At 41.8% G+C, this 12,487-nt stretch overlaps 1 protein-coding gene and 1 long non-coding RNA gene across 2 annotated transcripts in view; both read left to right on the forward strand.

Moving 5' to 3' along the window:
- Positions 1 to 12,487, forward strand: part of LOC310836004 — a 208,168-nt gene that overhangs the window by 66,662 nt on the left and 129,019 nt on the right. The window lies entirely within an intron of this gene.
- Positions 1 to 12,487, forward strand: part of LOC310835945 (steroidogenic factor 1-like) — a gene marked incomplete at its 5' end in the record, with an annotated part of 56,161 nt that overhangs the window by 13,481 nt on the left and 30,193 nt on the right. Inside the window, one exon of the mRNA XM_083720909.1 lies at positions 71 to 801. Coding sequence (XP_083577035.1) covers positions 71 to 801 — 731 coding nt within the window. The remainder of the gene's footprint in view (positions 1 to 70; positions 802 to 12,487) is intronic.

Below are 12,487 nucleotides of genomic sequence, written 5' to 3' on the forward strand. Positions count from 1 at the left end.
TTTGTCTGATGCCTTTTCCCCGCTTTCTCTCCCTTTGCCCCTTCTTCTCCTCCCTCCCTCCTCCCTCCAGCCGTGCGTGCCAACCGCATGCGGGGTGGCTGGAACAGGTTCAGGCCCATGTACAAGCAGGACCGAGCCATGAAACAGCAGAAGAAGGCGCTGATCCACGCCAACAGCTTCAAACTGGAGACGGCGGCCCAGCCGCCCATCGTGTCCCCGGTGCAGGCGGCGGAGGAGTCCGGCGGGCTGTCGGCCTCGCTGCACGACCTGAGCCAACACTACCAGCCTGAGGTGGCAAAGGGGCTACCCCTGCCCAGCAGCAGCAGCAGCTCCAGCAGTGGCAGCAGGATAAGCAGCTCCAACGCCATGACGCCCATCGACTATGAGTGCAGCTCCTACAGGACGCCCGCGCTGGCCATGCCGGTGCCCTCGGGTCACGGGCCGCTCTCGGGTTACCACTACCCGCCTTTCGCCAGCTGGGCCATCAAGTCCAAGTTCCCGGACCCATACGTGATGCATCCAAACGAGGCAGCTCCGCCGTACCCCTACCCAGAGGTCTACCCCAGCGGCGGCTCCCCAGCCACTGGGGCCGACATGCCCAACGTGATCCTGAAGTTGCTGGAGCAGGAGCCCGACGAGGCGCAAGTCAAGGCCTGCATCCTGTCCTGCCTGCAGGAGGAGCAGAGCAAGGGCCTCCACAACAAGCTCAGCGCCTTTGGCCTCATGTGTAAGATGGCAGATCAGACCCTCTTCGCCATCGTGGAGTGGGCACGCAGCTGCATCTTCTTCAAAGAGCTGGAGGTGAGGGGGGGGCTGTTGCTTTTCGCGGGGCGGGGGATGAACCCTGAGAGGAAATGGCTTCCCACGACCTACATCTCCCCGACTTGGACATGTTTCCAGCGGTTGCTTTGTTTGCTTTGTTTGGGGTGGGGGTGGGGGTGGGTGGTGAGGAGGAAGGTTGAACTGTGGCTGGAGCTAGCTGAAGCGAGGCCTGCTTTGAGCACGTGCAGAGCTCAATGGTTAGAGTGTCAGACTAGGAAAAAGTTAACAGTAGATTGGGAGCAAAATTCTCTTAGCAGTCTGTCCTGAAATGATGACGAACTTAACACCAGTGTGTACCTCACAGCATATCGGTAGTTTTGAGGATAAAATAGAGGGGAGCCCAGGTAGAATATAAATGTGATATAACAGTAAAAGGAGGGTTAGGCAAATGTGTGGGGTGTAAGGTGAACAGTGGCTACTAGTCATGATGGCACCTCCAGAGTGAATACTAGTTGCCTGGGGCTCAACAGTGGGAGAGAACTGCTAACCCCCCCCCCCCCGTAAATGTCCTGCTTTCGTGGTGAGTTCCTGCCACCACCCCCCCAGTGGAAATAAAGACACATGACACAATTATTAAGGTTAATGGGCTAAATAAGGCCACAACTTTATTGGTTACAGGTGATGAACGGTATTGGCTTAGGCATTGGTCCTAACCGACTATATCCGGCTTCAGCCCATCCGCTTGAAGTCCAGGAAGGGTTAACCACCAGTAGGGGGAGTCCTGCTGATGCACATCAACTAGGAACTCCCCCGGGGTCACCGATAGGGGGCGTGCCTTAGGCCCTCACCTCTGGGCAGGGAGGTGGAATAGATTGCTCCTGGGGTTTTTCCTGGGTTTGGGCTCTTCTGTCCTCTTCCAGTGACAACCTATAAATTAATAAATTATATAGAGATGGATTTCTCCCGGTGATGGGAGGCTTGAGGGTGGCTCCAAGCAATGGGAATCTGACGGGATGGGTGCTGTGGCTTGATCTGGGCTGAGGTCTTGTGATTTGTATTTGAATGGCCAGCAGGGTGTGGATGGAGAAATCAGAGGCTGGCTACAAGAAAGAACCAGTGTGGTGTAGTCGTTAAGAGTGTCAGACTAAGACCTGGGAGAGACCAGGGTTCAAATCCCCACCTGGCTGCCATGAAGCTCACTGGGTGTGACCTTGGTCCATTCACTGCCTCTCTCAGCCTAACCCACCTCACAGGGTTGTCGTGGGAATTGAATGAGGAAGGGGAGAAAATCATGTACACCACTTTGAGCTCCTTGGGGGGGGGGAAGCTGGGATATAAATGCTAATGCTAATGCTAATGCTAATGCTAATGCTAATGCTAATGCTAATGCTAATGCTAATGCTAATAATACAGTCACACCTCGGGTTGCAGACGCTTCAGGTTGCGCACCGTGCCGAACCTGGAAGTACTGGAACAGGTTATTTCTGGGTTTCAGCACTTGTGCTTGCGCAGAAGCACTAAATTGCACTTTGCGCATGCGCAGAAGTGCTGAATTTGGTTGATATTTGGAGAACAAAAAACCCTCTTGAGAGAGAGGGAACCTTCTTTTCTGAAGCCAAAATGACATGGACTAGAATTGACCAAATATGGGTTACTAGAGGAATGGCACCAAAGATAAAAAAAGTAGAAATCTGCCCCAAAACTTGCTCCGACCATAATGCTGTAAGGATGGAGATGAAGCAAATAACTGCTGGCTCCTTCAGATGGAGGATGAATGACACCTTATTTAGAGATGAAGAAGTATACAAAAAGGCCCAAAAAACTTTGAGAGACTATTTTGAAATAAATATGAAGACCAATGTTGAAAAAAGAGTAATCTGGGACACAAGTAAAGCCGTTATGCGAGGATTCTTGATACAACAAAATGCAATAAAGAAGAGAAGCCAAAATGAGAAGAAAGATAAGATTTTGGAGAAGATAAAAGAAGGGGAAAGGAAATTAAGATCAAAACCAAAGTCTCATGAGATCTTGAGAGAAATTAAGTTATATCAAACACAATACATGGAATTGATGAATCAAGAAATAGAATGGAAAATTAAACAAATGAGACAAAAGACTTTTGAATCAGAAGATAAATGTGGTAAATTATTGACTTGGCAAATGAGGAAAAGACAAAAACTGAATACGGTTACAAATTTAGAAGTGGAAGGAAAGAACATCTATAATCCAATTGAGATCAGAAACTGCTTCCAGAGATATTTTAAATAACTATATTCACAAGGGCCGCAGAAAGAATCGGACATAGAACAATTTCTTGAGAAAAATGGATTGAAAAAAATTTCTCATGAAAGTAAAATAGTTTTAAATCAGAAAATAACTGAACAGGAAATAGAAGGTGCCATTCAAAACATGCAATTGGGAAAATCTCTGGGACCGGATGGGTTGACTTCCAGATATTATAAAGCTTTGAAGGAGTGGTTACTACAACCTTTGAAGGAAGTCTGCAATGAAATTTTGGAGGGGAAAAGGGCACCAGAATCGTGGAAAGAGGCTTTTATTACACTTATACCGAAGACAGAGACTGAAAAGACTCAACTTAAGAACTACCGCCCTATTTCGTTACTAAATGTGGATTACAAAATCTTTGCTGACATTTTGGCTAAGAGATTGAAAAAAGTTTTGATGGAGGAGATTCATAGAGACCAAGCGGGCTTTCTCCCGAGAAGACATCTGTCAGACAATGTAAGGAACTTAATTGACATTTTGGAAAAGTTAGAAGTGAATATAAATACCAAAGCAGTTTTGATATTTGTGGACACGGAGAAAGCCTTTAACAACATTTCTTGGAGTTTTATGAAGAAGAATCTCCAGGGGATGGGGGTAGGCCAAGGATTCGAATACGGTATAGGTGCAATATATTCAGAGCAAAAAGCAAAGCTAATTGTAAATAATGTGGTTACGGAAGAATTCAAGATAGAAAAAGGGACACGTCAGGGGTGCCCAATCTCTCCATTACTTTTTATATCAGTCCTGGAGGTTTTGTTGAACATGATTAGAAGGGATCAGCTGGTTAAAGGGGTACAGGTCGGAGTTAAACAATACAAATTGAGAGCATTTGCAGATGATTTGGTACTTACATTACAAGAGCCAGAATCTAGTACTAAAAGGGTTCTAGAATTAATTCAAGAGTTTGGTCAAGTTGCAGGATTTAAATTGAACAAATTAAAAACTAAGGTATTAGAGAAAAATTTAACACCTATAGAAAGGGAGAGGTTTCAGAATGAGACAGGGTTAAATGTGGTTAAGAAAGTGAAATATTTGGGGATTAATATGACAGCTAAAAATGTGAATTTGTTTAAAGATAATTATGAGAAATGTTGGACAGAAGTGAAAAAAGATTTAGAAATTTGGACAAATTTGAAGCTTTCCTTGTTGGGTAGAATTGCAGTTATAAAGATGAATGTATTGCCTAGAATGTTATTTTTGTTTCAAACATTGCAAATTGTTGACAAGATGGACTGTTTCAAGAAGTGGCAGAAATATATTTCTAAATTTGTCTGACAGGGCAAGAAGCCCAGAATAAAATTTAAGATATTAACTGATGCAAAGGAAAGGGGTGGAATTGCCCTGCCAGACCTTAAACTATATTATGAATCAGCAGCTTTCTGCTGGTTGAAAGACTGGCTGCTTCTGGAGAATACAGACATTTTGGACTTAGAAGGTTTTAACAATGCTTTTGGATGGCATGCATATCTGTGGTACGACAAGGTCAAAGCTCATAAAGCTTTCAAAAATCATATTGTCAGGAAAGCATTGTACAATGTCTGGATTAAGTATAAAGATTTGCTGGAAAATAAAACTCCAAGGTGGTTGTCGCCAATGGAGGCAAAGGCTGTAAAAAAACTTAATATGGAGTCAAAATGGCCGAGATACTGGGAAATTTTGGAACAAGAAGGGGATAAACTGAAATTGCAGAGTTATGAGAAATTAAAAGATAAAGTGCGAGATTGGCTCCATTATTATCAAATAATGGAGATTTACAAGATAGACAGGAAAATTGGCTTCCAGGTGGAAAGATCAAAACTGGAAACAGAATTGCTAGAACCCAATACAAAAAATTTGTCAAGAATGTATAACTTGCTGTTGAAATGGAATACACAGGATGAAACGGTCAAATCAGCTATGATCAAGTGGGCACAAGATATTGGTCATAACATTATGTTTGCTGACTGGGAAAAGTTGTGGACCACCGGTATGAAATTTACGGCATGTAATGCCTTAAGAGAGAATATTATGAAAATGATTTATAGGTGGTGCATGACCCCAGTCAAGCTTGCAAAAATTTACCACTTGTCTGATAATAAATTGTCAGGGAACTGCCATCGGAGAGTCAGGTGGTGGAAGGGCTCAAGGAGGTTAGGAGACCCTCGGATGCTGAGGAAGGAACCAGCAGGGGGAGAGAGAGAGTTCCCGCAGAAACTCAGTCGGAGGGATGGCTCCCAGATACTTCCAGTGAGAACAGCGGAGAGGTTTCAGGACCTCCGCTGGGGACGCCCACTCCGCGTAGGAAACTGTCACGCAGAGATTCCAAAAGGAGGGTTTCCGTTATGGAACTCCTATGTTGGCGTAAATTCCGGAAGCGCCCACTGACGGATTCTGCCAGCGATTGAGGGAGCCATGCACCCATGGCTCCGCGGACGGGGAGAGTTTAGGAACTGATTGCAGGAGTTAAGAACTCAGCCATTTACGCACAAGCAGCCCCTTAACCCATTACATAAATGTTGGAAATGTAAAGGAAATCAAGGTACGTTCTTTCACCTTTGGTGGACGTGCCCAAAGATTAAGGCGTTCTGGGAAATGATTTATAATGAACTGAAAAAGGTATTTAAATATACCTTCTTGAAGAAACCAGAGGCCTTTCTCTTGGGTATGGTCGGCCAATTGGTGTCAAAGAAGGATAGAACATTCTTTATGTACGCCACAACAGCAGCAAGAATACTCATCGCAAAGTATTGGAAGACACAAGATCTACCCACCTTGGAAGAATGGCAGATGAAGGTGATAGACTATATGGGATTGGCAGAAATGACCGGCAGAATCCGAGACCAGGGGAGAGAGACAGCGGAAGAAGATTGGAAGAAATTTAAGGACTATCTTAAGAAACATTGCAAAATAAGTGAATGTTAGAACGATGTTGGTTTAGAAATTAAGTGGTTTCTAGCTGTAATGATTATATAATTAAGAAAAGAAAAGTTGAAAATCAATAGAAATTATGGGAGGGATTTGCTGTGATTAATTAATTAGAAATTGGAATACAGAAAGGGGAGGTATGAGGAGGTTGGGAAAGTAAGGTATAAGAAAATAAGGGATTGAAATTATACTTGTTGTGGTATGTGGTTTTTTGGTTTTTTTGTTATTTTTTATTTTTATATAACTTTTTGGAAACGTCAATAAATATCTTTTTAAAAAAACAAAACAGAAGTGCTGAATTGCAACCCGTGCGTGCGCAGACACGGCGCTGCAGGTTGTGGATGCTGCGGGTTGCGAACGTGCTTCCCGCACAGATCACGTTTGCAACCCGAGTGTCCACTGTAATAAAAAAAAAGATAAAATATTTGAAGATATTAGTACTGTGCAAGTGATCAGTGCTGTGAATTGATGAGTCAACACGGGGGCGGGGAGTGGTGTTGTGTTCAAACTGTGGGAGATGGAAAATATTTCGCAAAAGTGACTCTGAAATAATTGGAGAGGGCAGGAAAGTGCCTTGGTGGTAGAAGCAAAGACCCCCTCCACCCCACTCCCCGCCTCCTGCCGATAGATTGGACAATTGCAGTGTCTGGGCTCTCCCTCCAGACTGGTGTGTGGGTTCTATTTTGCAGCATTTCACTGACACAATAAGAGCGCGTTTGTGGTGTAGTTGCACCAGACTGTCCAAATATCATTCTGCTTTATTAGTTGTTCTGCAGTGTTATTGTGCTATTACTATCTGAAGGAGCAACTCTTGTGCAACAGATGCTGAATGAAAAGACGCCCCAGCCCACTGATCCACACAATAGCCCTCACATTTCTGGTATGAAATGTTATAGGATTTCAGCAGGAAGTTATGGGGCCTGCACCAGTTGTGCTCCCTGAAACTTTTGCAGGGGCAAACTGTCCTGAAAGTGGGATAACCTATAACCACCCTGATACCTAGAGATGGGAAGGCCTGAAAACCCCCCCGGAAAAATCGAAAAAACCCCCAGGTTTTTTTCTGTTTTTCCCCAAAACTCTTTTCCCCCGGAATTTTTTTAAAAAAATTGTTTGATATAGTTTGAATATTCCACACATAATTTTTTTCAATTTTTCTTGAAAAAAACGGTTTTGGGAAAAAACAGAAAAAAGCCTGGTCCCTCCCCCAATTTTTCAATTCCCCCCCACTGACACCAGGAGGCAGGTGCTCTCACTGTACTCTTTCCGGCAACTGCTCAAAACATTTTCGTTAGGGCTGTTGTAAACAGCCCATCTGAACACATAGAAGCTGCATGTGATTTACTTCCTTTTAACCACTGCTGACTTTAATCATCTTTTGAATACTCTTAAATACCTGCTTTTAACTGTGTTTTATCAATCATTTTAATGTTCTGTTGTATATTTTTGTTAACTGTTTAGAAGCTGTCTTACTATCATGCAGTTTATAATATATAATAACAAATTCAATTAAAAAACCCACACACTCTCCTTTTCCTTTCAAACAGAGTTTGAGCCTTAGTACAACACTTCTGGGCCTGGCATGCAAAAAAATTGAAAGCTGTTTTTTAGAAGTCCATGAGAAAAATGAAAAAGAGGAAGAAGAAATGGAAATGATAGCAGTAGTTCAGAAAATGAGATAGAAGAAACTGCATGTATATGTTGTGTCTTCTGTTTCTTTTCTTTTTAAAGCACTACTCAAAGGGTAGACCTTCTATGGAGCTTACCGTAAATATTGAGGTGGACCTTAACTTCATTTGCTGTTGGTGCTAAGGGGCAAATCTGATTATTTTTTATGTTGATGGTTTCTTGCTTTTTTTTGTTGCTTTTGAGGGAAAGCGAGGTGGTTACCTGTTTCATTGCAAGCATAATACTTTTACATACATTGCATTTCATGCAATTTGTAAAACTACTCCACACTGAACATTTTTTCAATTTCCCCCAAATTTCTATTTTTTCTGGGGAAAAACAGGGGGAGGGGAACATTTTTTTCTCATGGCATCAAAATTTCTGGAATTTTTACATCTCTACTGATACCATCATGAATGTACAATGACCAGTTTTGGAACTTCGTTTGCTTCCAAGATCTGTGGCTAGTTTCCTGATGGAAGCCTTCTTCCCTGGGGCTCTCCTGTGTCTGATAAATACTTTGAAAGCTCATTGGAGAGTCTGTAGTGGGATGGTCTGCAAAGGAGGGCCATGGCTGCTCTTGGACTCAGCTGTAATTATCTTCATAGAATCATAGAATTGTAGAGTTGGAAGGGACCTCCAACCCCCTGCAAAGCAGGAATCTCAGCTAAAGCATCCAGGACAGATGGCCAACCTCTGCTTAAAAACCTTCAAAGAAGGCACTTCCGGAGGCGGCGCCATCGGCAATGGCGGATTCCCTCTAGTTCTGAGGGATTTAGCTCCGCGGAAATCGGGTCTTGCCGCTACGACGAAGCGGGAACCCTTCTGAAACCACAGGCGGGTGAAGCCTGTGACCGTGGGACTTGGCGGGCACCTTCAGCGCCCCCCCCCAATCTGCAAAGGAACCCGGTTACGGGCTCCGGAGCGAAACGGGGTGTCTGGCGCGGAGCTGAGAGTCAATTGCTTCTTCTGTGGAGTGAAGCCGCACAGCTGTTGCCGGAGAGCGCTGACCTTTTTCTTGTGACAATTCGGCTATCAAACAACTACCCGTGAGTAGGTCAAGTTTAAAGATCTGAGAATAAGGGATAAAAGTACTAATTTGGCACCGAAGCGGGAAGGTGTAAACAGGAAGTCCGCCTTCCGTTTCTTGTAAACAGATCAAAGCAAAGACTGTCTAAGCCAAGACCTGGAAAATCACTTTAAAAGGACTTAAATCCTAACATCAATATAAGAGAACTTCCTCCCTGAGTTTCAGGAGAGGGGAGGGAAAAGGGGGGAGCATTTTTCCCTGCAAAAAAAGAGAGAAAAGGGAACAAAGACCACCACTTAATGCCTGGGAACGGACTGTCAAGGGACAATAGAATTGCCGTACTGTGAATCGCGCTGTTTATGGACAATGTAACTTTTTGACAGTCAACTCTGCAAGAGAGATACTTTGATTCTGAAGGGTTTCTCCGGAGTTGAAGGAAGTTGAAACTGTTGCTTACTTCGTTAAATGGGGGATTTGGGAAAGTTGGAAAAGTTATTTTATTGTAACAAGTATTGACTGTTACTGTGTCCCCCTGGAGGAACTTTGAAATTGCTACAACTGGCCAGGGAATTTTCCACTCTAAACTGGCCAGGGGGATTTTCCACTGCAAAACAAGCTCTGGCCGTGGGATTGACCTTGATCCCTAGATAAAGTGTTATGGCAAACTTGCCTCAGGAAAAAACAACAAGATCGGGTAAAATTAGACTGCAGCAGCGAAGAGCATCAGCATCTGGCCCTTCTGCTCCACTAGGGGAAGATTCTGGTCAAGCTGGGCTAAAAGGAATGGCATCTGAAGAGGGTCTAGCTTCAGCATTAGGCAAAATCTATGAATCTTTGGAAAGATGAAGCAAACAAGTTGCTGAAGCAACAACTAAAATTGACCAAAACACTATAAGCATCAATAACTTGGGGCAGAAGGTGAACTCAAATACAGAATCTATTGAGAAACTGCTGCAGGAATCTACTTCAAATCGAAAGACAGCTGAAGAAGCAAAGGAAAAAGCATTGGCTGTAGAGGAAAAGATACCACCTATATGTAGGCAGCTCGAGGATCATAGGTCGATGCTGTCTATGATTGAATTGAAGGAAAAACAGACAAATCTAAGGATCAGGGCTGTACCTGAACTTGAGAAAGATAGCTTAAGTGATTTTCTTACGCAGGAATTTGCAGACTTTTGGAACCTAGACTCAGATAAGCAAGATTTCAAGATAGTAAGCGCTTTCAGACTTGGAAGAGGAGGGAGAAAGAACAGGGTGAGAGACTGTTTGATTACCCTCCAAACAAAAGAGGAGAGAGACAAAATATTGAGTCCGCACTTTCAGAAGACTCTGGAAATACATGAATCAAGAGTGGAGATATTTAATTATTTTTTTTTAAAAAAAGATATTTATTAAAGTTTTACAAAGAAAAAAAAGTTACAGAATAAAACAGAAGAAAAAGGAAAAATACAAAAAGTACAAAAATACATAGGAAAAAAATGCAAAATACAGAAAAAATAAATAGAAAACAGTTAAAAACAAATCAATCTTTTCATAGCTTAGATTTCATTTACTTATTTCCCTGACCTCCTCACACCTCCCTTTTTTGTATTCCAGTTCACATGGTTAATTCAGCAAATCCTTACCCTCTTTGTAAGAACTGTCCAGCAGTGGAATAGACTACCTGGGAAGGTGGTGGTGGGCTCTCCTTTGTTTTTAAAAAAAGATATTTATTAAAGTTTTACAAAGAGAAAAAAAGTTACAGAATAAAGAAAGAAGAAAAAAGAAAAATAAAAAAGTACAAAAATACATAGAAAAAATGCAAAATACGGAAAAAATAAATAGAAAACAGTTAAAAAACAAATCAATCTTTTCATATCTTATATTTCATTTACTTGTTTCCCTGACCTCCTCACACCTCCCTTTTTTGTATTCCAGTTCGCATGGTTAATTCAGCAAATCCTTTCCCTCTTTGTTTTTATCGTAATTCTATATCTTAATGTATTATAACTTTATATTTTCATCCATTATCAATCCATTTTTACATATTCTTTTTAAATGTGGTTACAAAGCATGGATCCGCAGGGATTCTCAGGATCTTTGCATTGGGTCACCCCAAATTCACCATCAGATCACATGTCTGTGGCCACAGCATGAAGCACAAAAATGATACATCCACTGTTTCATTCAGAATGTTTTTCCCCTTGTTTCCTCCTCTAAAAACGATGTGCGTGTTATGGTCAGGTGCGTGTTATAGAGCGAAAAATACGGTACTCAGAACAAAAGGCTAAACTAATAGTTAATAATGTGGTGACAGAGGAATTCAAGATAGAGAAAGGGACACGACAAGGCTGCCCAATTTCCCCATTGCTCTTTATTTCGGTTCTGGAGGTTTTGCTAAATATGATCAGAAGGGACCATCTGATCAAAGGTATACAGGTCGGAGCCAAACAGTACAAATTGAAAGCTTTTGCAGATGACATAGCATTGACACTACAGGAGCCAGAATCTAGTACTAAAAGAGTACTGGAACTGATTCAAGAATTTGGTCAAGTGGCAGGATTTAAGTTGAACAAGTTAAAAACTAAGGTTCTTCAGAAAAATTTAACACCGATTGAGAAAGAGAGGTTTCAGAAGGAGACAGGTTTAACATTGGTTGAGAAAGTAAAATACCTGGGGGTTAACATGACCGCTAAGAACTTAAATTTATTTAAAGATAACTATGAGAAATGTTGGTCAGAAGTGAAAAAGGATCTAGAAATATGGTCAAACCTGAAGCTTTCCTTGCTTGGTCGAATTGCTGTTATAAAGATGAATGTATTGCCAAGAATGTTATTTTTGTTTCAATCGTTGAAAATTCTGGACAAAATGGACTGTTTCAAGAAGTGGCAGAGAGATATTTCTAGATTTATCTGGCAGGGCAAGAAGCCCAGAATAAAATTTAAAATATTAACTGATGTAAAGGAAAGAGGTGGATTTGCCCTGCCAGACCTTAAACTCTATTATGAATCAGCAACATTTTGCTGGCTGAAAGAATGGCTGCTTCTTGAGAACACAGACATTTTGGATTTAGAAGGCTTTAATAACGTCTTTGGGTGGCATGCATATCTGTGGTATAACAAGGTTAAAGCACATAAAGCATTTAAAAACCATATTGTCAGGAAAGCATTGTTTAATGTCTGGATAAGATATAAAGATTTACTTGAAAACAAAACCCCAAGGTGGTTATCACCGATGGAAGCGAAGGCTCAGAAAAAGCTCAATATGGAGGCCAAATGGCCGAAATATTGGGAGATTTTGGAACAGGAAGGTGACAAATTGAAATTGCAGAGTTTTGAGAAAATAAAAGATAAAGTGCGAGACTGGCTTCATTACTATCAAATAAGGGAGGCTTACAATTTGGACAGAAAAATTGGCTTCCAGGTGGAAAAATCAAAATTGGAAACAGAACTGTTAGATCCCAAAACTAAGATATTATCAAGAATGTATAACTTGCTGTTGAAATGGAATACTCAGGATGAAACGGTTAAATCTGCTATGATTAAATTGGCACAAGATGTTGGACATAATATAATGTTTGCTGACTGGGAACAGTTGTGGACCACAGGTATGAAATTCACGGCATGTAATGCCTTAAGAGAGAATACTATGAAAATGATATACAGGTGGTACATGACACCAGTCAAGCTTGCAAAAGTATATCATTTGCCCGATAATAAGTGTTGGAAATGTAAAGAGAATGAAGGTACATTCTTTCACCTTTGGTGGACGTGCCCAAGGATTAAGGCTTTCTGGGAGATGATATATAATGAAATGAAAAAGGGATTTAAATATACCTTTTTGAAGAAACCAGAGGCCTTT

The sequence above is a fragment of the Podarcis gaigeae genome (assembly GCF_964106915.1).
Source record: "Podarcis gaigeae genome assembly, chromosome: W".
In the NCBI taxonomy this organism is placed as follows: Eukaryota; Metazoa; Chordata; class Lepidosauria; order Squamata; family Lacertidae; genus Podarcis; species Podarcis gaigeae.